At 46.5% G+C, this 23787-nt stretch overlaps 1 protein-coding gene across 1 annotated transcript in view; it reads right to left on the reverse strand.

Moving 5' to 3' along the window:
* The window catches only part of LOC139390918 (Wilms tumor protein 1-interacting protein-like), a 34673-nt gene extending 11645 nt beyond the window's left edge, over positions 1–23028 (reverse strand). Inside the window, exons 1-2 of the mRNA XM_071138314.1 lie at positions 20922–23028; positions 8567–8668 (exon numbers count right to left, since the gene is read on the reverse strand). Coding sequence (XP_070994415.1) covers positions 8567–8668; positions 20922–22329 — 1510 coding nt within the window. The 5' untranslated portion in view covers positions 22330–23028. The remainder of the gene's footprint in view (positions 1–8566; positions 8669–20921) is intronic.
* Positions 23029–23787: the final 759 nt, after the last annotated feature.

Below are 23787 nucleotides of genomic sequence, written 5' to 3' on the forward strand. Positions count from 1 at the left end.
CCCCCTAATATAAATAATAAATGCCTCAGAGACAGAAAACGCACACAGGCCTGGGCTGTTTTCTAGTGAAAACGTTCTTTAATACCTCAAGGTTGATTCTAAGATCTATATGTCCACTTCTCCAACACCTTTCATTAATTATTTATAAGCCTGTCTATTACTGTACTATAAGCACTAGTACATTCATAATACCCATAACCCACTCTTCCTTAGAAAAGCTGTAATGGTTCACAAAAAGCATGTGAATTAAGGTTAATTTAGTTGAATCCTTTCTAATACTTATTTCCCAGCACAACATAATGTGTCCAATAGGGCCTATAAGTGTTTATTTGGAGGAAATTGTTACTCACAGCAAACTCCTCCCTTACCTCAATCACATTCATCAGATGTAGAGTGTAGGGAAAGGGACAGGGTAGGGTGTTTCAGTTTCACAAACTATCCACCATCTAAGAGTGCCAGCATTCAAACCGCAGCAGTTTTCAGATCACTAACGTCACCTCCAATCCATGTTTGTGTTCTATAACGGCAGAATATTAATTGGAGAGGCTGATGTTGTAAGTTGGGTTGGGATTGGTTGGGCTCAGGACACAACAATTACACTTCTGTTCCCACAAAAAAACACATCCCCTCCATTCTCACCTCAGCCAGATGCTCTAGTCCACACACGCACTATGCTACTCTCCGCTTGATCAAATCATGCCGAATCAAGTTCCACTGGGAAAAGCTGGGAGATGACTGCCTAACTGTGTGTCGTGAGGGCAGATTTAGACTCTACGTTTGTGAGAACAGGGCCTCTTTATTGAGGGAGACAAAGACAACACTTACTGAGACGCAAATATCTCTAGTCCTGCTGGTATTAAAGGTGTTCCATTCTCTCTGGTCCAAAGTTGTGAGCATGATGAGTATTTGAATGAGAATGAAAGTGCAAAATAAATAAAGGTCTTAAAAGGAAAGAAAAACATTACAATTCAAGGTGGCAAAAATATTTTAGACGTCACGGCGACCAAAACCACTTCCTGCCCATGTCATTTCCTGTCCAGTGCACTTCCCAGCCGTCCAGTCTGCTGATCTGCTGCTGAGGTTGAGATGTGTACTCCTACTCTGGTCTTTAGCGGCCTGCTGGAGCTTTGCTGTCTCTGCTCACCTTCTGGTTTCGTTGCTCCTTCTAACAGCCCTTTGTCTTGACCAACAGATTATTGTCATAGACTATCTAGAAGCCCACTCTATAGCCCACTTTAATAGACCTGGAAGCCCACTCTATAGCCCACTTGAATAGACCTGGAAGCCCACTCTATAGCCCACTTTAATAGACCTGGAAGCCCACTCTATACCCCACTTTAATAGACCTGGAAGCCCACTCTATAGCCCACTTTAATAGACCTGGAAGCCCACTCTATAGCCCACTTTAATAGACCTAGAAGCCCACTCTATAGCCCACTTTAATAGACCTGGAAGCCCACTCTTTAGCCCACTTTAATAGACCTGGAAGCCCACTCTATACCCCACTTTAATAGACCTGGAAGCCCACTCTATAGCTAACTTTAATAGACCTGGAAGCCCACTCTATAGCCAACTTTAATAGACATGGAAGCCCACTCTATAGCCAACTTTAATAGACCTGGAAGCCCACTCTATAGCCAACTTTAATAGACCTGGAAGCCCACTCTATAGCCCACTTTAATAGACCTGGAAGCCCACTCTATAGCCAACTTTAATAGACCTGGAAGCCCACTCTATAGCCAACTTTAATAGACCTGGAAGCCCACTCTATAGCCAACTTTAATAGACCTGGAAGCCCTTCTCCTCTTTTACAAACAAGCCCACATCTCCCCTGGGTGAAGGGGAGTTCTGAAGGGGGTTGAATGGTGTTTTGGGCTGCTGTGTGCTGGTGCTTTAAACAGTCATGCTTGTGACTGTTCTAGAAGAGTCAATAAATAGCTGCTTTTAGCGTCTTCTGTCTTATACATGCAGCTTGAACTATCCTCCTACATAACAAAGGTTGCACCCCCTGTCTCCCCAATACCTCCCCCCTGCCTTCCCCTTTAAGTATTTTAAGTTTAGGGTAATAAAGATTCTGTTATGCAACAAAAGAACCATGAAGGTGGTAGAGGGGTTAAGGGGGAGGGAGAGTCTGCTTAACAAGACCGTTGTTGTGTGTGTGTGTGTGTGTGTGTGTGTGTGTCTGTGTGTGTGTGTGTGTGTTCCGGCGTAGGTGGAACTTGAAAGTGGGTGGTAGGTAGTTCTGAATGGTCCTCCTGTCCTGCCCCGTGCACCCCTACCTCCCTGGGTCCAGCTGGCATAACACCAGTCTGTGTCCTCTCCTCGGATTCCCACCCGGAGGCCCCCTACGCATGCATTCCTCCCCGGCCCGGTCCCTCTCCCTGTGGAGCCGGCCGCAGCCTCTGTGCCCTCAGATGGAGAAGGGTGTGGGCGGCATGTAGTCAGTGTGTATCTACCTAACTCCCCCCAGTTTAGATACTACCAGCCTCCCTAACTCTATCCATTCCGTGGCTCTTCTTTTTAGTGCCACACACACACACACACACACACACACACACACACACACACACACACACACACACACACACACACACACACACACACACACACACACACACACACACACACACACACACACACACACACACACACACACAAGTCACCTAGTCAAGGGTTTCCCAAACTCGGTTCTAGGTGACACTGAGTGCACATTTCGTTTTTTGCCCTAGCACTACACAGCTGATTCAAATAATCAAAACGTAATGATCAGTTGGTAGTTTGAATCAGCTGTGTAGTGCTAGGGCAAAAACCACAACGTGCACCCAGATGTGGGGGCCCCAGGACTGAGTTTGGGAATCCCTAACCTAGTCCACCCAGTGTGTTGAACAGGCTCCCATGCAGCTCATGTCAGATCATGTTGCTATGAGTTGTATTGTATGCTGAGTTCCTGTTCTACTAAATGGAACTGTCACATCATCTCTCCGACACTCATCCCCCGCCCCAGGCACACACACACACACACGCAATACTGCACACATATACACACACCGTCAGCTCCATGATTACAACCCAGGAACTGTGGTGTTTAGTTTCAGGGTGTGTCAGTCTCTCCTTCAGCCCACACAAAGAGAAGAGAATGCCACATCAGAACACACAGACCCTGGGACATGAAGCTAGAACACCGCAGCTGCAGTTTAGTGGCTCATTGATTCATCAAATCAATCGATGTGATTCAGTTACTCAGCGATTCTTAGAATCAGTGATTCAGTAGTTCACCAACTTTATGGTTCAGTGTCTCACTGATTTAGTGATGTTCAGCTTGGATGGTTCCCTGGCTGCACCAAATTTGCTTCCCCCTGCCCTTGCCTGTCTGTCTCCTCACCTCCCATGACCTTGGCTTCTCTCATAGATGAGCTTGTGTTTTCACTGTGATCTCCTTACTAGAACTTCAGAGGGATTCCAGAGCCATCCTGTCCAGATGGTTGCTGCTCTGGTATCTATAGATGAGTCGACCAATTAAAATCCCCCTGTGGAGATGATCTCTGACCTCTGCCCATGCCCATTAGAGGGCAGTGTGAGTCCTCCTGACCCCTGACCTGAAAGCTCATGCTCTACCTTCGCTGATTAACACACCCTGTGTTGTCCTTTATCTGCCCAACCGTGTGTGTGTGTGTGTGTGTGTGTGTGTGTGTGTGTGTGTGTGTGTGTTTGTTAGTGCGTGTGTGTGTGTGTGTGCGCACGCACGTGCTTACATGCATGTACACAGAAGGTGAGGAAAGAGTGAGTGAGGCAGGTTGGGTTTGTGTATATAGATCAGTAGGTTTGGGGGAAGGTCGGCGTGGTCATAGTAGCGGTCGTAGTAGTGGTAGTGGTCGTAGTAGTGGCAGTGGTCATAGTAGTGGTAGTGGTCGTGGTAGTAGTGGTGGTAGTGGTCATAGTAGTGGTAGTGGTCATAGTAGTGGCCATGGTAGTGGTTGTAGTAGTGGTAGTGGTCGTAGTAGTGGAAGTGGGCGTAGTAGTGGTAGTGGTCATAGTAGTGGCCATGGTAGTGGTTGTAGTAGTGGTAGTGGTCGTAGTAGTGGAAGTGGGCGTAGTAGTGGTAGTGGTCGTAGTAGTGGTAGTGGTCGTAGTAGTGGTAGTGGTTGTAGCAGTGGTTGTGGTAATGGTCGCAGTAGTGGTCGTGGTAGTGGCCGTGGTGGTCATAGTAGTGGTAGTGGTCGTAGTAGTGGTCGTAGTAGTGGTAGTGGTCATAGTAGTGGTAGTGGTAGAGGCCGTGGTTGTGGTAGTGGCCGTGATAGTGTCGTAGTAGTGGTCGTAGTAGTGGTAGTGGTAGTAGTAGTGGTCGTAGTAGTGGAAGTGGTCGTAGTAGTGGTAGTGGTCGTCATAGTGGTAGTAGTAGTGGTAGTGGTCATAGTAGTGGTAGTGGTAAAGGCCGTGGTTGTGGTAGTGGCCGTGATAGTGTCGTAGTAGTGGTCGTGGTCGTAGTAGTGGTCCTGGTAGAGGCCGTGGTCCTGGTAGTGGTCGTAGTAGTGGCCGTGATAGTGTCGTAGTAGTGGTAGTGATAGTGGTCGTAGCAGTGGTCGTAGTAGTGGTAGTGGCCGTGGTTGTGGTAGTAGCCGTGATAGTGTAGTAGTAATGGTATTGGTCGTAGTAGTGGTCGTGGTCGTAGTAGTGGTCATGGTAATGGTTGTAGTAGTGGTTATGGTCGTAGTAGTGGAAGTGGTAGTGGTCGTGGTAGTGGTCGTAGTAGTAGTAGTGGTCGTAGTAGTGGAAGTGGTCGTAGTAGAGGCAGTGGTAGTGGAAGTGGTCGTAGTGGTGGTAGTGGTCGTAGTAGTGGAATTGGTCGTAGTAGTGGCAGTGGTCATTGTAGTGGTCGTAGTAGTGGTCGTAGTAAATGGTAATGGTCGCAGTATTGGTAGTGGTCGTAGTAGTGCTAGTGGAGGTGGTCGTTGCCGTGATAGTGTCATAGTAGTGGTAGTGGTCGTAGTAGTGGTAGTGGTCGTAGTAGTGGTCGTGGTTGTAGTTGTGGTCGTAGTAGTGGTCGTGGTTGTAGTTGTGGTCGTAGTTGTAGTAGTGGAGTGGTCGTAGTAGTGGTAGTGGCCGTAGTAGTGGTAGTGGTAGTGGTTGTAGTAGTGGTAGTGTCGTAGTAGTGGTCGTGGTAGTGGTCGTAGTAGTGGTAGTGGCCGTAGTAGTGGTAGTGGTCGTAGTAGTGGTCGTGGTTGTAGTTGTGGTCGTAGTTGTAGTAGTGGAGTGGTCGTAGTAGTGGTAGTGGCCGTAGTAGTGGTAGTGGTAGTGGTTGTAGTAGTGGTAGTGGTAGTGTCCGTGGTCCTGGTAGTGGTCGTGGTAGTGGCCGTGATAGTGTCGTAGTAGTGGTAGTCGTCGTAGTGGTAGTGGTCGTACTAGTGGTGGTGGTAGTGGTCGTAGTAGTGGTAGTGGTCGATGCCAATGGCGCGGTATCCGTAGATCCGAATTTTAGATGCTGTCCTCTTGGCCGCAGAGACAACATGTTGTTGTTTTTTGCTCATTTCCTGCCATTCTACACATTTTTTCATGGGAAAGGGGGATACCTAGTCAGTTGCACAACTGAATACATTCAACTGAAATGTGTCTTCCACATTTAACCCAACCCCTCTGAATCAGAGAGGTACGGAAGGTTGCCTTAATTGAAATGCTGAGAGACAAATGTGCAATTTTAAAGCTAATTTCCTAGCTAAGTTCTTATGCTATCTGAGTAACTATAACGTTATAACAAAATCAATGGGGGTCCCATGCCATGACATTTTTAGAATTTTAGGCTTTCCCTGTCTAGTTTTATTTCGGTGATTGTTAGTTCTAAAATGTTTAGTTCTCAAAAGATGATCATATAAAAAAATATATAGCTCCATTATATTTTCTACATACTTTATATCTGGTTTAAGTCGTTTAAGTTAACACAGAATACGATTTACCATCCATTGACAAAATATATAAAATAGTTTTAATAATTATAAAATGTTAATTATATATATATTTTTAAATATATATTTTATACATATATATTAATATAGGGGGTGAAGTGGTAGGTTACTTACTTCAGGTGAAGTATGTCATGTTAGAGGTAAGGAGAGAGTAGGTGAGGTGGACAGGGTTTACTGTAGTAGTACTTACTGCAGGGGAAGTATGTCATGTTAGAGGTAAGGAGAGAGTAGGTGAGGTAGACAGGGTTTACTGTAGTAGTACTTACTGCAGGGGAAGTATGTCATGTTAGAGGTAAGGAGAGAGTAGGTGAGGTGGACAGGGTTTACTGTAGTAGTACTTACTGCAGGTGAAGTATGTCATGTTAGATGTAAGGAGAGAGTAGGTGAGGTGGACAGGGTTTACTGTAGTAGTACTTACTGCAGGTGAAGTATGTCATGTTAGATGTAAGGAGAGAGTAGGTGAGGTGGACAGGGTTTACTGTAGTAGTACTTACTGCAGGTGAAGTATGTCATGTTAGAGGTAAGGAGAGAGTAGGTGAGGTAGACAGGGTTTACTGTAGTAGTACTTACTGCAGGCGCTGCAGATGAAGTATGTCATGTTAGAGGTAAGGAGAGAGTAGGTGAGGTGGACAGGGTTTACTGTAGTAGTACTTACTGCAGGTGAAGTATGTCATGTTAGAGGTAAGGAGAGAGTAGGTGAGGTAGACAGGGTTTACTGTAGTAGTACTTACTGCAGGCGCTGCAGGTGAAGTATGTCATGTTAGAGGTAAGGAGAGAGTAGGTGAGGTAGACAGGGTTTACTGTAGTAGTACTTACTGCAGGTGAAGTATGTCATGTTAGAGGTAAGGAGAGAGTAGGTGAGGTGGACAGGGTTTACTGTAGTAGTACTTACTGCAGGGGAAGTATGTCATGTTAGAGGTAAGGAGAGAGTAGGTGAGGTAGACAGGGTTTACTGTAGTAGTACTTACTGCAGGGGAAGTATGTCATGTTAGAGGTAAGGAGAGAGTAGGTGAGGTGGACAGGGTTTACTGTAGTAGTACTTACTGCAGGCGCTGCAGGTGAAGTATGTCATGTTAGAGGTAAGGAGAGAGAAGGTGAGGTGGACAGGGTTTACTGTAGTAGTACTTACTTCAGGTGAAGTATGTCATGTTAGAGGTAAGGAGAGAGTAGGTGAGGTAGACAGGGTTTACTGTAGTAGTACTTACTGCAGGTGAAGTATGTCATGTTAGAGGTAAGGAGAGAGTAGGTGAGGTGGACAGGGTTTACTGTAGTAGTACTTACTGCAGGTGAAGTATGTCATGTTAGAGGTAAGGAGAGAGTAGGTGAGGTAGACAGGGCTTACTGTAGTAGTACTTACTGCAGGCGCTGCAGGTGAAGTATGTCATGTTAGAGGTAAGGAGAGAGTAGGTGAGGTAGACAGGGTTTACTGTAGTAGTACTTACTGCAGGTGAAGTATGTCATGTTAGAGGTAAGGAGAGAGTAGGTGAGGTGGACAGGGTTTACTGTAGTAGTACTTACTGCAGGTGAAGTATGTCATGTTAGAGGTAAGGAGAGAGTAGGTGAGGTAGACAGGGTTTACTGTAGTAGTACTTACTGCAGGCGCTGCAGGTGAAGTATGTCATGTTAGAGGTAAGGAGAGAGTAGGTGAGGTGGACAGGGTTTACTGTAGTAGTACTTACTTCAGGTGAAGTATGTCATGTTAGAGGTAAGAAGAGAGTAGGTGAGGTAGACAGGGTTTACTGTAGTAGTACTTACTGCAGGGGAAGTATGTCATGTTAGAGGTAAGGAGAGAGTAGGTGAGGTGGACAGGGTTTACTGTAGTAGTACTTACTGCAGGTGAAGTATGTCATGTTAGAGGTAAGGAGAGAGTAGGTGAGGTAGACAGGGTTTACTGTAGTAGTACTTACTGCAGGCGCTGCAGGTGAAGTATGTCATGTTAGAGGTAAGGAGAGAGTAGGTGAGGTAGACAGGGTTTACTGTAGTAGTACTTACTGCAGGTGAAGTATGTCATGTTAGAGGTAAGGAGAGAGTAGGTGAGGTGGACAGGGTTTACTGTAGTAGTACTTACTGCAGGTGAAGTATGTCATGTTAGAGGTAAGGAGAGAGTAGGTGAGGTAGACAGGGTTTACTGTAGTAGTACTTACTGCAGGTGAAGTATGTCATGTTAGAGGTAAGGAGAGAGTAGGTGAGGTAGACAGGGTTTACTGTAGTAGTACTTACTGCAGGGGAAGTATGTCATGTTAGAGGTAAGGAGAGAGTAGGTGAGGTGGACAGGGTTTACTGTAGTAGTACTTACTGCAGGTGAAGTATGTCATGTTAGAGGTAAGGAGAGAGTAGGTGAGGTAGACAGGGTTTACTGTAGTAGTACTTACTGCAGGCGCTGCAGGTGAAGTATGTCATGTTAGAGGTAAGGAGAGAGTAGGTGAGGTGGACAGGGTTTACTGTAGTAGTACTTACTGCAGGGGAAGTATGTCATGTTAGAGGTAAGGAGAGAGTAGGTGAGGTGGACAGGGTTTACTGTAGTAGTACTTACTGCAGGTGAAGTATGTCATGTTAGAGGTAAGGAGAGAGTAGGTGAGGTGGACAGGGTTTACACTAGTAGTACTTACTGCAGGCGCTGCAGGTGAAGCAGACATCATGATAGAGGCTTCCCATAGCCTGGCAGGCCTCAGTGGCTCCGTACACCGCCTTGTTACACTTCACACAGCTCCCTGGAACACAACACAACAGCCAGGTCAGAGACATGAACACACACACACACTGTGCCACCATCATGTACTTTGGCACCACTACTGTCTCAGTCTTAAGAAGTTGTCCTGTTAGAATAGAACGTTAGAATTGTACACATTCCATAACATGAATAAAGAGGCTGGATCCATAACAAGCAGCCTGATGAAACCAGACACAAACAATGGAATGAAAAAGGCCTAACAACAGTCAAAGGAAATGAGTTAGCCATGCTGTATCATTGAAAGGGGAAATATATTCCAATCTGCTTGTTTGGTTTGGCTCTGGGCTAGAGGAGTCTGTCACATGAACACAGTGATAAAAGACCTGTTCCTGCCAAATGCTGCTCCCTGCACACTGCTGCTAGACAGACAGCATGCACACACACACACACACACACACACACACACACACACACACACACACACACACACACACACACACACACACACACACACACACACACACACACACACCTTTCGCCCTCCCCTTTATAGACCACCAGTCAGACAGGACAGGAAGTGAGAGGTTGGTGGTAGAGACAGACAGACAGACAAGAGAAGGAAAGAGAGAGAAAGGGGTGAGAGAAAGAGGACAGAGGAGAAAGGGATAGAAAAGTAAGAGACTGTAATGCAAGTTGGAGAGCTGTCCAAGCTGATGTGTATACCTGTGGAGGGTGAGGTTCAGTAGTTCATATGGGCCAACTGTTATTGGGTTGTCACCCAGAACATGCCACGTCTTGATCAATGTATCATGTTGGGTCTTCACAGCCAGTGGTTTGTTCTGTCACCCTCTTCAATCATGCATGTGCATACTGCAGTGCATAGCAACGTACACACACACACATAGCTAATCATGCAGTATAATCTAGTCAGCTGACAGGCAGCAGAGGTGGAAAGTTCCATAGACTGATAGAGAGTGTGAGAGAGTGAGAGAAAGAAAGACAGAAAGAGTCCAGTGAAAATAGAAAGAGCTCTTGTGTCATGTGTCCTCTGAGGTGTTTTGTGTGCTGAGGTCTTCTGACTGAGCTGAGAGGTTGGCAGTGTGCTGAGAGAGATGTGGTAACAGAACAACATGAGCCCACAGCAGCATGGCGTGGCACTGTGCTGAAACAACAGTGTGTTACACACACACAACATTCCCCAGGGGGACGAAGACCACGCCAGGGACAGTACCGCCTCGCCTGGTCACTCACAAAGAAGCTTCTGTCTCTGGCCTGCTCTCCTGCAGACAGACATCACCAGGCACTACGTCTGTACACCTCCCCTAACCCACTGGCAGCATCCCCAATGCTCCTCTACTCCCTACATTGGGAATAGGGGACCATTTGCAACGCATCCACTGTCAGCCATAGACAAGAGACAACATTAAGTTTCACCTCTTCATACTTGTAACACAATATAGAGCTATACACACAATATAGAGCTATACACACAATATAGAGCTATACACACAATATAGAGCTATACACACAAAATAGAGCTTTACATACAATATAGAGCTTTACACACAATATAGAGCTATACACACAATATAGAGCTTTACACACAATATAGAGCTTTACACACAATATAGAACTTTACACACAATATAGAGCTATACACACAATATAGAGCTATACACACAGTATAGAGCTATACACACAATATAGAGCTATACACACAGTATAGAGCTATACACACAATATAGAGCTTTACACACAATATAGAGCTATACACACAATATAGAGCTTTACACACAATATAGAGCTATACACACAATATAGAGCTTTACACACAATATAGAGCTATACACACAATATAGAACTTTACACACAATATAGAGCTATACACACAATATAGAGCTATACACACAGTATAGAGCTATACACACAATATAGAGCTATACACACAGTATAGAGCTATACACACAATATAGAGCTATACACACAGTATAGAGCTATACACACAATATAGAGCTTTACACACAATATAGAGCTATACACACAATATAGAGCTATACACGCAGTACAGAGCTATACACACAATATAGAGCTTTACACACAATATAGAGCTTTACACACAATATAGAGCTATACACACAATATAGAGCTATACACAGTTTATTATGTACACCACCATGTTCACAAAAATGGATTGAGTCACGTGGCTGTGGCTTGCTATATAAAGCAGGCAGACAGGCATTCAGTTACTGTTTGATCGAATGGGCAAAACGAGTGACCTAAGCGACTTTGAGCATATTATGATCATCGAAGCCAGGCGCGCCGGTTCCAGTATCTCAGAACGGCCGGTCTCCTGGGCTTTTCACGCAGGACAGTGTCTAGGGTTTACCGAGAATGGTGCGACAAACAGTCAGCGACAGTCCTGTGGGAGAAAACAGCTCGTTGATGAGAGGTCGAAGGAGGATGGCAAGAATTGTGCAAGCAAAGAGGCAGGCCACAAATAGCGGCGCAGTACAACAGTGGTGTGCAGAATGGCATCTCGCAACGCACAATTCGTCGGTCCTTGTCATGGATTTGCTAATGCAGCAGACGACCACACGAGCTTCCTCTCCTGTCAGCTAAAAACAAGAATAAGCGGCGGCTCCAGTGGGCACACGATAACCAACTCTAGACAATTGAGGAGTGAAAAACATGAATCCCGGTTCCTGTTGCGTCATGCTGGTGGCAGTCAGGATTTGGCGTCAGCAGCATGACTCCATGGCCCCATCCAGCCTGGTGTTAATGGTACAGGCTGGGGGTGTAATGGTGTGGGGAATGTTTTCTTGGCACACGAGTAGGTCCCTTGAAATAACTTGAGCAATGTTTCCATGCCCGAAGAATTCAGGCTGTTCTGGAGGCAAAGGGGAGTCCGACCCGGTACTAGATGGGTGTACCTAATAAACTGAATGTACACGGAGTATACACGAACACATTAGAAACACCTGCTCTTTCCATTACATAGACTGACCAGGGGAATCCAGGTAAAAACTATGATCCCTTATTGATGTCACTTATTAAATCCACTTCAATCAGTGTAGATGAAAGGGAGGAGACAGGTTAAAGAAGGATTTTCAAGCCTTGAGACAATTGACATGGATTGTGTATGTGTGCTATTCAGAGGGTGAATGTGTCATGGCCTGATCTGTTTCACCTGTTCTTGTCCTTGTGACAGTTCGTCCTGTTTGTCAAGCTTACCAGCATTCGTCCTGTCAGCTTCTGTCTTTTCCTAGCCTCTCTTTTTCTCGTCCTCCTGGTTTTGGACCACTCCTCCCATCCCTGAGTCTACCTGCCGTCCTGTACCTTTGCTCCTACTCTGGATTTTCGACCTCTGCCTGCCTTGACCTGTCGTTTGTCTGCCCCTGTTGTTACAATAAACATTGTTACTTCACACAGTCTGCACTTGGGTCTTACCTTGATACCTGATAGAATGGGCAAGACAGAAGATTGAAGTGCCTTTGAACGGGGTATGGTAGTAGGTGCCAGGCACATCGGTTTGTGTCAATAACTGCAACACTGCTGGGTTTTTCCATGCTCAAGAATAGTCCAACACCGAAAGGACATCAAGCCAACTTGACACAACTGTAGGAAGCATTTGAGTCAACATGGGCCAGCATCCCTGTGGAACGCTTTCAACACCTTGTAGAGTCCATGCCCCAACGAATTGAGGCTGTTTTAAGTGTATATACTTAATTGAATCAACATCTCCTGTTAACTACAACACAGTCCTCTAGTCTGGCCTTATAACCTATGACTGGCTTTAAGCCATTTGTCCTGTCTATCATGACTCTCAGATACTGTAAAACAATATAGGAATACCTCTGATACTGTAACACAATACAGGAATACCTCTGATACTGTAACACAATATAGGAATACCTCTGATACTATAACACAATATAGGAATAGCTCTGATACTGTAACACAATATAGGAATACCTCTGATACTGTAACACAATATAGGAATGAGCTATATACACACCTTATTGAATTAACCCTCCACTTATTGAATTAACCCTTACAATAAACCACTGTAGCCTACAGCACAGCCGCATCTACCCTATCCCCTTTTATAACAATGTCTGGAGATTAAGGGCCTACCCCTCTCATCATGTGTTCCTCCCTCCTCCTCTTCCTCTACCCCTCCTCTCCTCTCCTCCAAAATCTGGCCTCAACCCTGGAATTCTAGGTTAATCCATCATTAGACTGACTGACAGACAGTCAGTCAGTTCTACTGTATGGACTCAACAGGGTTGGGTTTGTTTAGCTCAACTTTGGTTTTACTTGGTTGACTTTTCAAAACTGAGAATTGTATGATTTTCCACCAGAGTTGAAAGTCACAGCTGGTGTTTGTAATGCACATGCCATTGAAACTGTAAAATGCACTGAAAAGTAAGAGGGATACATAAACAACCAAACAAACTGGTTCCTGTTTAGGACAAACATTCTTAGGTAAAGAAACAACATTTTTCTCCCTGATTACAGTCCCATATTCCAAAACCCCTGTGATTTTATAGGGGAGTGCTTTCTTTATCAGTTACGACGGCATGGGTGAGGGGGGAATGGAATCAAAACACAGAGCCAAAACTTCACCCCCCATCCTCCCCCTCACCTCACCCCCCAAACACCAGCCCAGCTGTCAAAATGTCTGCCTCTACTGCTTCCCAATGGCTCACAACAAGCCTCTTCATAAACCTACACAATCTCTGACAGGAACTTGATATTATGGTAGTTGACTTGTCATGTTAGAAGCCAAATAAGACTACTGCACTTAGTAATATCCATATGGTAGTTATTATTTTGTGTGTGTATCATATGGCAGTATTAGAATCCAAGGCTAGGACATTATGAAATCACATCAACACTGGTCCCACCCAAAACAACAGCCTAACATCACAAAAACATTCTCTCACTACACGAACACACATTTACTTATACAACCAATCAAACACTGAAGCAAGGCCCCAGGCCCAGACACAGAGAGAGATAAAGAGGGAGGAGAGAGAGAGAGATGCACACACACACACACACACAAAGCAAGGCCCCAGGCCCAGACACAGAGAGAGATAAAGAGGGAGGAGAGAGAGAGAGATGCACACACACACACACACACACAAAGCAAGGCCCCAGGCCCAGACACAGAGAGAGATAAAGAGGGAGGAGAGAGAGATGCACACACACACACACACAAAGCAAGGCCCCAGGCCCAGACACAGAGAGAGATGCACACACACACACACAAAGGCTTCCTGCAGGACTTGCCAGGGGTACAGATTGAGTGCCAAAGCAGAAGCCAAGAAACTCTGGGAAGAGTTAAGGTAAACGGTCCAGTCAACAGACAGACTACAGCCTGATAGGAGAAAGCCATCCTTAATCACAACACAATACAAAGCACTCAACCTCTACTATCTGTGCGTGTGTGTGGCGACAGTGATCCCCTCCACCCTCTGTCCTATCCCACCACTCACCCTTCCTGTCTGACCTCCCACCCATAAATCTGCTCTCCCCTCTGCCTCTCTTTCCCTGCTCTACCTCCCTCCCTCTCTCTCTCACAGCCAAAGACGCGACAAAAGGTTCTATAAATTAACCCGAAGTACCTTCTGCTAATCTAATCATTTATGAAACTAAGTGAGCTCCCCACCCACTCTTTATATTCCTCAGCCCCGTCCCGTCCTCCAGACATTCCTCTGTGTTCCCCTGGTGCAGCCGTTTGGCACGACACTCAGTTTCCCAGAACATCCAGCTGCAGCTCTGCCAATCAGAGCAGAGAGTATATGATATGAGAGACCCCAGCCCTAGCTGGCTGGAACTCACTAGGCATGGATCTGAAATGGCACCCTATACCCTATACAGTGCACTACTATATGGGCCCTGGTCACAAGTAGTGCACTAAATTTTGGAGGTGGCCCATATAATTTTGGAGGTGTCCCATATGAGCCTTTAGGATGGCCACACTAATCTCCGTTTTACATGAACCTACTACATCACTAGGTATATGCCCCCAGTGTAAATATGGCTTACATACTTAATACTCTACAGTCACACTGGTCAAAAATATACTGTATCATACAAATTAGGCAATCCTTTAGTAAATGACACCAACTATTGAACTGATAACCCTGGAATAGAACATCATTCCCATAATATTATGGTTCTTCATTTAGCCATAGTTTGCTTGTTAGAGAGGAGTAACTCAACACAATCTGGCCTTAATGACCATATACTCTTATAAACTTTACCCGACACAGCTACTCCTCGGAGCCTGGTTCCTCTCTAGGTTTCTTCCTATGACCCTGGCTTTCTAGGGAGTTTCTACTAGCCACTGTGCTTGCTCTTTGAGTATCCAGACCTATGGTTCAGGCTGAGAGAATACTCCTCTCCTTTCAGTGGAAAAAGCAGGTCAGGGATGGAGCTTCTCTTTCAGTTCAGTATGTAGACCAGGCCAGGAACTGCATCTGTCCGTCACGCAGGCTATTTTCTGGCACGACAGCATAACGCAGAAAATGAGTGTGTGCTGGGCGAGTGTGCTGTGAGCGTGTCAGCGTTACAGTATTATCATACACAAAGGTTCTACCATCTTCCACTGCGGCCCCCCATAGGAATCTCTATAATATGTTAACATGTGTGCTTATGAATCTGTGTGGGTGTGTTCAGCATGACAGCGACATGCCCCAGAACATCTTCCCTTACATACTGAATGAGTGGACCTCTGGGGGTCTGGGACGGGGTTTGAATTACAATCCTGACTGACGTTCATCGTTCCTGCAGGAAATTCCTTTTATGAGGCGGCAGTGAGATGCTTTATGACCGATGGACAAGCGCACGCTAGATCTCTCTCTCTCTCTCTCTCTCTCTCTCTCTCGCTCTCTCTGCTGGACGTCCCGTTTTGATGACTGGCCTTGCCTCAACACGCCGAACACATCTGGATGAGGAGGAAAAACTCCTGGCCTTACCTTCAGGACATAGTATACTGTACACATATTTTCCCTTTTCCACCAGGACTAGCCTGGAACTGGGCTCTCAGAGCAGAGTAATAAACACCTTGTCAGCCGTTTATAACTGCAGCACACAGAGTACAGGTCTGGTACGGTACAACAGTACAGCAGTATAGCTGGAGGAAAGACAGCCAAGCACTTATTTTCTCCCCCTTTTTTCCAGATAACAATTTCCAGAGAGCACGCAAACTGGGTGCTGCGTGGCACTAGCTTAAAAAAAGGAGCAGAAAGCCATGCTCTTGGGCCTTTTACAAATCTGTTTCTGTTGACCAGTTGAATTCCTCCTCCTTCCTCCTCCTCTTTCTCTCTTCTCCTCCTACCCAACCTCTTTCTCTCTTCTCCTCCTGACCTACCTCTTTCTCTCTTCTCCTCCTGACCTACCTTTCTCTCTTCTCCTCCTGCCCTACCTCTTTCTCTCTTCTCCTCCTGCCCTACCTCTTTTTCTCTTCTCCTCCTGCCCTACCTCTTTCTCTCTTCTCCTCCTGCCCTTCCTCTTTCTCCTCCTGCCCTACCTCTTTCTCTCTTCTCCTCCTGCCCTACCTCTTTCTCTCTTCTCCTTCTGCCCTACCTCTTTCTCCTCCTGCCCTACCTCTCTCTCTCTCTCTCCTTTTCCTCTTTCTTTCTTCCTCAATGCTTCTCTCATCTGTTGATCAGCCCCACCAAACATGTGCTCTTTCACTTCCACTTCTCCTGTTGCACACATTGGGCACAAATGTTATATTCAATAGTTATTTCTGCATTAAAAGGGAAAAGTGTACATTTACTCGTAACCAGTTATATATTAATCTGTACTTAAACTAAAGAGACTGATGTCATGTATCCTAGGGCAGCTACAGGCTACATGGAACAACACTAACAGGTGCTGTAATTCAGTTGTCATTGTCTGTATTCCCCAGACTGTGGCTGCGTACAAAAGGTGTGTGTGCGTGCCTGTGTGCCTTTGTGTGTACATGGATGCATGTGTGTGTGCGAGCATCCACATGGTGGTTTAGAGCAAGAATGTTCAAGTCCGGGTCTGTGTTCGGCCATGTGATGATGCTATTTGGAAAGACTGAGTCAAACAGCCAAACACATGACAAGAGAACGGATGTGATCGGGGAGAGGACGGATGTGATCGGGGAGAGGACGGATGTGTTCGGGGAGAGGACGGATGTGATCGGGGAGAGGACGGATGTGATCGGGGAGAGAACGGATGTGATCGGGGAGAGAACGGATGTTTTACAAACAATGACAAAAGCGCAGCGCTGATCTAAAAAAAAGCAGCCAATATCCTGTTACTAATTAATTTAGTTATTGATGTGGGTGTGTGTGTGCCTTAATCCACCAGGCGTATTACAGCTGAGAGGAGAAGACAACCTTCTCCTGGTTGGCCCTGGGCCGAGCCTGAGAGGTAGGCGGGCGGGTGGCCGTCAGTGACATACCCAGACGGGAGGATTTAAGGAGAACGAGAAGAAACAAATTAGACAATTATTCATTCTAGACTAAAAGACGAAGAAGAGAATAGAAGAGAGGCCTCTGGCTAAACGCTCTGTCTGTCGAGTTCAATACTGAACAACAGTATGAGCCATGATGATCAGAAACATACACAGACAGAATGGCCGCTAGGACGCCTTCACAACTATTCCAATTGATCTGGCATGAGCAAACCAAAACATACACACACATACACAAAGATAAGGTTACTTACTTAATACTTCCGGCGCCGACAGAGATGGCCGCCTCGCCTACAGTTCCTAGGAAACTATGCAGTTTTTTGTTTTTTTACGTGTTATTTCTTACATTAGTACCCCAGGTCATCTTAGGTTTCATTACATACAGTCGAGAAGAACTACTGAATATAAGATCAGCGTCAACTCACCATCAGTACGACCAAGAATATGTTTTTCGCGACGCAGATCCTGTGTTCTGCCTTACAAACAGGACAACGGAGTGGATCCCATGCAGCGACCCAAAAAAACGACTCTGAAAAAGAGGGAAACGAGGCGGTCTTCTGGTCAGACTCCGGAGACGGGCACACCGTGCACCACTCCCTAGCATTCTTCTTGCCAATGTCCAGTCTCTTGACAACAAGGTTGATGAAATCCGAGCAAGGGTAGCATTCCAGAGGGACCTCAGAGACTGTAACGTTCTTTGCTTCACGGAAACGTGGCTCACTGGAGAGACGCTATCCGAGGCGGTGCAGCCAACGGGTTTCTCCATGCATCGCGCAGACAGAAACACACATCTTTCTGGTAAGAAGAGGGGCGGGGGCGTATGCCTTATGGCTAACGTGACATGGTGTGATGAAAGAAACATACAGGAACTCAAATCCTTCTGTTCACCTGATTTAGAATTCCTCACAATCAAATGTAGACCACATTATCTACCAAGAGAATTCTCTTCGATTATAATCACAGCCGTATATATCCCCCCCCAAGCAGACACATCGATGGCTCTGAATGAACTTTATTTGACTCTTTGCAAACTGGAAACAATTTATCCGGAGGCTGCATTCATTGTAGCTGGGGATTTTAACAAGGCTAATCTGAAAACAAGACTCCCTAAATTTTATCAGCATATCGATTGCGCAACCAGGGGTGGAAAGACCTTGGATCATTGTTACTCTAACTTCCGCGACGCATATAAGGCCCTGCCCCGCCCCCTGACCACGACTCCATTTTGTTGATCCCTGCCTACAGACAGAAACTAAAACAAGAGGCTCCCACGCTGAGGTCTGTCCAACGCTGGTCCGACCAAGCTGACTCCACACTCCAAGACTGCTTCCATCACGTGGACTGGGACATGTTTCGTATTGCGTCAGACAACAACATTGACGAATACGCTGATTCGGTGTGCGAGTTCATTAGAACGTGCGTTGAAGATGTCGTTCCCATAGCAACAATTAAAACATTCCCTAACCAGAAACCGTGGATTGATGGCAGCATTCGCGTGAAACTGAAAGCGCGAACCACTGCTTTTAATCAGGGCAAGGTGTCTGGTAACATGACCGAATACAAACAGTGCAGCTATTCCCTCCGCAAGGCTATCAAACAAGCTAAGCGTCAGTACAGAGACAAAGTAGAATCTCAATTCAACGGCTCAGACACAAGAGGCATGTGGCAGGGTCTACAGTCAATCACGGACTACAGGAAGAAATCCAGCCCAGTCACGGACCAGGATGTCCTGCTCCCAGGCAGACTAAATAACTTTTTTGCCCGCTTTGAGGACAATACAGTGCCACTGACACGGCCTGCAGCGAAAACATGCGGTCTCTCCTTCACTGCAGCCGAGGTGAGTAAGACATTTAAACGTGTTAACCCTCGCAAGGCTGCAGGCCCAGACGGCATCCCCAGCCGCGCCCTCAGAGCATGCGCAGACCAGCTGGCCGGTGTGTTTACGGACATATTCAATCAATCCCTATACCAGTCTGCTGTTCCCACATACTTCAAGAGGGCCACCATTGTTTCTGTTCCCAAGAAAGCTAAGGTAACTGAGCTAAATGACTACACTTCCGTCATCATGAAGTGCTTTGAGAGACTAGTCAAGGACCATATCACCTCCACCCTACCTGACACCCTGGACCCACTCCAATTTGCTTACCGCCCCAATAGGCCCACAGACGACGCAATCGCAACCACACTGCACACTGCCCTAACCCATCTGGACAAGAGGAATACCTATGTGAGAATGCTGTTCATTGACTACAGCTCGGCATTCAACACCATAGTACCCTCCAAGCTCGTCATCAAGCTCGAGACCCTGGGTCTCGACCCCGCCCTGTGCAACTGGGTACTGGACTTCCTGACGGGCCGCCCCCAGGTGGTGAGGGTAGGCAACAACATCTCCTCCCCGCTGATCCTCAACACTGGGGCCCCACAAGGGTGCGTTCTGAGCCCTCTCCTGTACTCCCTGTTCACCCACGACTGCGTGGCCACGCACGCCTCCAACTCAATCATCAAGTTTGCGGACGACACAACAGTGGTAGGCTTGATTACCAACAACGACGAGACGGCCTACAGGGAGGAGGTGAGGGCCCTCGGAGTGTGGTGTCAGGAAAATAACCTCACACTCAACGTCAACAAAACTAAGGAGATGATTGTGGACTTCAGGAAACAGCAGAGGGAACACCCCCCTATCCACATCGATGGAACAGTAGTGGAGAGGGTAGCAAGTTTTAAGTTCCTCGGCATACACATCACAGACAAACTGAATTGGTCCACTCACACAGACAGCATTGTGAAGAAGGCGCAGCAGCGCCTCTTCAACCTCAGGAGGCTGAAGAAATTCGGCTTGTCACCAAAAGCACTCACAAACTTCTACAGATGCACAATCGAGAGCATCCTGGCGGGCTGTATCACCGCCTGGTACGGCAACTGCTCCGCCCTCAACCGTAAGGCTCTCCAGAGGGTAGTGAGGTCTGCACAACGCATCACCGGGGGCAAACTACCTGCCCTCCAGGACACCTACACCACCCGATGTCACAGGAAGGCCATAAAGATCATCAAGGACATCAACCACCCGAGCCACTGCCTGTTCACCCCGCTATCATCCAGAAGGCGAGGTCAGTACAGGTGCATCAAAGCTGGGACCGAGAGACTGAAAAACAGCTTCTATCTCAAGGCCATCAGACTGTTAAACAGCCACCACTAACATTGAGTGGCTGCTGCCAACACACTGACACTGACTCAACTCCAGCCACTTTAATAATGGGAATTGATGGGAAATGATGTAAATATATCACTAGCCACTTTAAACAATGCTACCTTATATAATGTTACTTACCCTACATTATTCATCCCATATGCATACGTATATACTGTACTCTATATCATCGACTGTATCCTTATGTAATACATGTATCACTAGCCACTTTAACTATGCCACTTTGTTTACATACTCATCTCATATGTATATACTGTACTCGATACCATCTACTGTATCTTGCCTATGCTGCTCTGTACCATCACTCATTCATATATCCTTATGTACATATTCTTTATCCCCTTACACTGTGTACAAGACAGTAGTTTTGGAATTGTTAGTTAGATTACTTGTTGGTTATTACTGCATTGTCGGAACTAGAAGCACAAGCATTTCGCTACACTCGCATTAACATCTGCTAACCATGTGTATGTGACAAATAAAATTTGATTTGATTTGGTTAAATGAAGGAGGTGAAAAGTTTGGAACAGTGGGCCATTTTCGCACTTAGTGACCCACACAGAGAAATAGTGAATTTGATTAAAGAGAGACACCAGGTCGATCAAAATGTCAAACTAAGCTTACCGAAGTAGTCTGCCTTGGGCTGGGCGTCCATCTCCTTCTCCAGATGCTTGGTCAGGGCTTCTAATTTGATCTCGGCGGCAGACGGCCCCTGCTCCGGCTGGACATGGAGAGTCTGGCTGGGCAGTTTGAGAGCTCTGGGGGTGCTGGGGGCTTCAGACTGGGGCTGGGGTTGGCATGCCTCACCACCAGAGGACAGCTGGCTGTCTAGGCCAGAGGGCACATCCACCCCCATGGCCACTTGCCTGCCCTGCGCCTGGCCTACACCTTGACCCTGGCCAAAGCTTCTAGAGACACTGATTCCAGAGGGAGAGGCAGAGGCAGGGAAGTAAGCTCCAGCTGTGGCTTTGGGCTGGGCTGCCTCAGATGGGGGTGCAGGTGGGACTGGGACAGCCACTTGAGCAGGGGTGGGGCTGGGGGTGAGAACCACAGGACTCTGAGGGAGCCCGTTCTGGCCTAGATTTCCATTGTTGGCTGTTGATCTTGTGCTCATAGAGGATGCTGCTGAGTAAGGGCCTGTTGGTGGTGTAACAGTGGCAAGTTGGGGAGACAGCTGCTGGTACAGGTCAGCTCCGCCAGTGAAGGCACTCAGAGGGAGCAACAGGTCTGGGTGCCCCAAGCTCCGCATCCAGTCTGCTGCAGCCCCAGCATCAGCCAACATGGGGGGTCTCTGCTGCACCAGTAGGGTGGCAGCCTTGCTCTGGTGCAGTCTAGTGGGGCTCGGAGACTGTAGGCTGTCGGAGAAGGGGGGAGATGGTGAGTGGTGTGGGGGCTGCTGAGATGGGCTGCACATAAGGCCTGATGATCCAGCATGGCTGGAGGATCCTGAGGAGGCCTGGCCACCCCTGGAGGAGTAGGAGGCCGAAGTGCCCGAGGGACTGGCAGGGTGACCAGAAGCATGTGTGTGTGCGTTCCCAGGGCTGGTGGGACTCAAGGCGTGGTGGTAAGAATGCGGCTCAAAACGCTCCTTGTTATCGTAATTGTTTCCGTAGCCGTATGACTGTTGACTGGGTGAATGGTGTTTCAGAGCGTCATAGGGCGCGTACTGACTCGCGCCACTGGCGGTGCCTGGCAAAGGGCCAGAGAGTATGGGAGGCTTGGCTGCAGCTTCCCCTGCCGGTCTGTAGCTATTGATAGGCGGCCTGTCTTTGGTGTAAAACGTGCTGTCTGCCGCTCTGTTTTGACCCCCGTTCATTCTCACTACCAAATTGTTTTTGGCAATTTCCTCTTGCTGTTTCTGTATGTGGATTTTTGTCATTTTGGAGGCAAAAACTCTCCTGGTTTCTTCAAAGTCGGAGTTGTTCCGTGCATCCTTCTTCATTCGGAACAGCCCGTCCCTAGATGCCTCATACATATTGAGGTCTTCTAAAAACTTACTTGCCTCAAGATCCAAATCGTCATATTTATCCATCTTGAAGTGAATTACAAAATGTGTATACACTATGATCTGATTTAAGGTTCGAGCCACAACTTTCACAAAAAAACGTTCTGTCCAATTTATTTAAAAGTAGGCTAGCCAATAAAAACAACGTTAAACACAGTAAACAATTGAAACGAAAATATGAAATCCAAACTCTCGTTACTCCCAAAGTAAAATATTACCGCAGTCTACTGTCCAGTCCAGTCAGCGGAGAGAGAGCACTGTCACGCGGTATTCTGACGTGGAGATCCCAACCCGAAGTTATAGTACAGTTTCTCCCGTAATGTGGCAGCTATCCCGCGGAAGCAATTATACCTAGGCCTACTCCGGAATGGACAAAGATCCGAATAATAGCGAGAATAAGCTCCGTCCTCTCCTCGGTGAGCCAGCTGACTCTGCTCGCAACAGGATACTGTCTGATTATAACGTCAGATCAGATAGCCTACCACCCCAGCCTGCGCCCCCTTTCCGAACTTCACTATGGCTCTCACAGCCGAAGCCTCCATTCAAAAACGTTGTTTGCAACTTTGTAGCGAGTGCATGTGTTCCAAACTTTTCCTGCAAGTTGCTGAACAAATTCCACTGTGGTCCTCTCACAACGCCAACTTAGCTCGCCTATAATTAAACAGTTATTACAAGTGGGTAGGCAAAACACTGAACTAAAGCAAACCTCTTGATCCGAATGTGGATAGTGTGGAGTCGACCGTGGGATTAGGGTGCGCGGTTTGATTTTAAAGGCGCAGTGTTCACTTCATTCTGGGGTAGATTTTTTCATGATATCCGGACCACCAGAAAACTCAAGACACATAGCATAACAAACATTTACCTTTAGGCTATGTTCTTTTTTTATCACACATTGTTTATTGATAAGTTTACTTTATACCCACAATCTCTTTGGCTACGTTGTTGGTACAGGACCAACTGAATTCAAGTTAATTATGAATCAACACAGTGTAATAGCTAAGGAATCATGTAGGGCTACAATTATAATTAGTATTATAGTCCCTATAAAAAAAATTGGCCACATATGGGTAATGTGGATTTATACCGTCAGATGTCTCAAGTTCATATGATGTGCTGACAGATGCATATCGGCTGCTTCGACATGTTCACATGCATGTTTTTAACAGATGTTATTGCCGGTGTTGCGAAATGCTTGTGTTTCTAGCTCCAACAGTAAAGGAATGGAATTAAGAAAATATAAATATTTGGATGAGCAATGTCAGAGCGGCATAGACTAAAATACAGGAGAATATAATAAAATACAGTATATACATATGAGATGAGTAATGCAAAATATGTAAACATTACTAACTGTGTGTGGAAAAGGAGGGGGGGGGGGGGGGGAGTCTTTCTCAGACCGACAAATTGGGATACATCTGTATTTTTCTGTGTCCTTGGTGGGGTGTTTAAGTACTGTGTATGAATCCCAATGGCTGTGGAGCCGAG

The sequence above is a fragment of the Oncorhynchus clarkii genome, chromosome 3 (assembly GCF_045791955.1).
Source record: "Oncorhynchus clarkii lewisi isolate Uvic-CL-2024 chromosome 3, UVic_Ocla_1.0, whole genome shotgun sequence".
In the NCBI taxonomy this organism is placed as follows: Eukaryota; Metazoa; Chordata; class Actinopteri; order Salmoniformes; family Salmonidae; genus Oncorhynchus; species Oncorhynchus clarkii.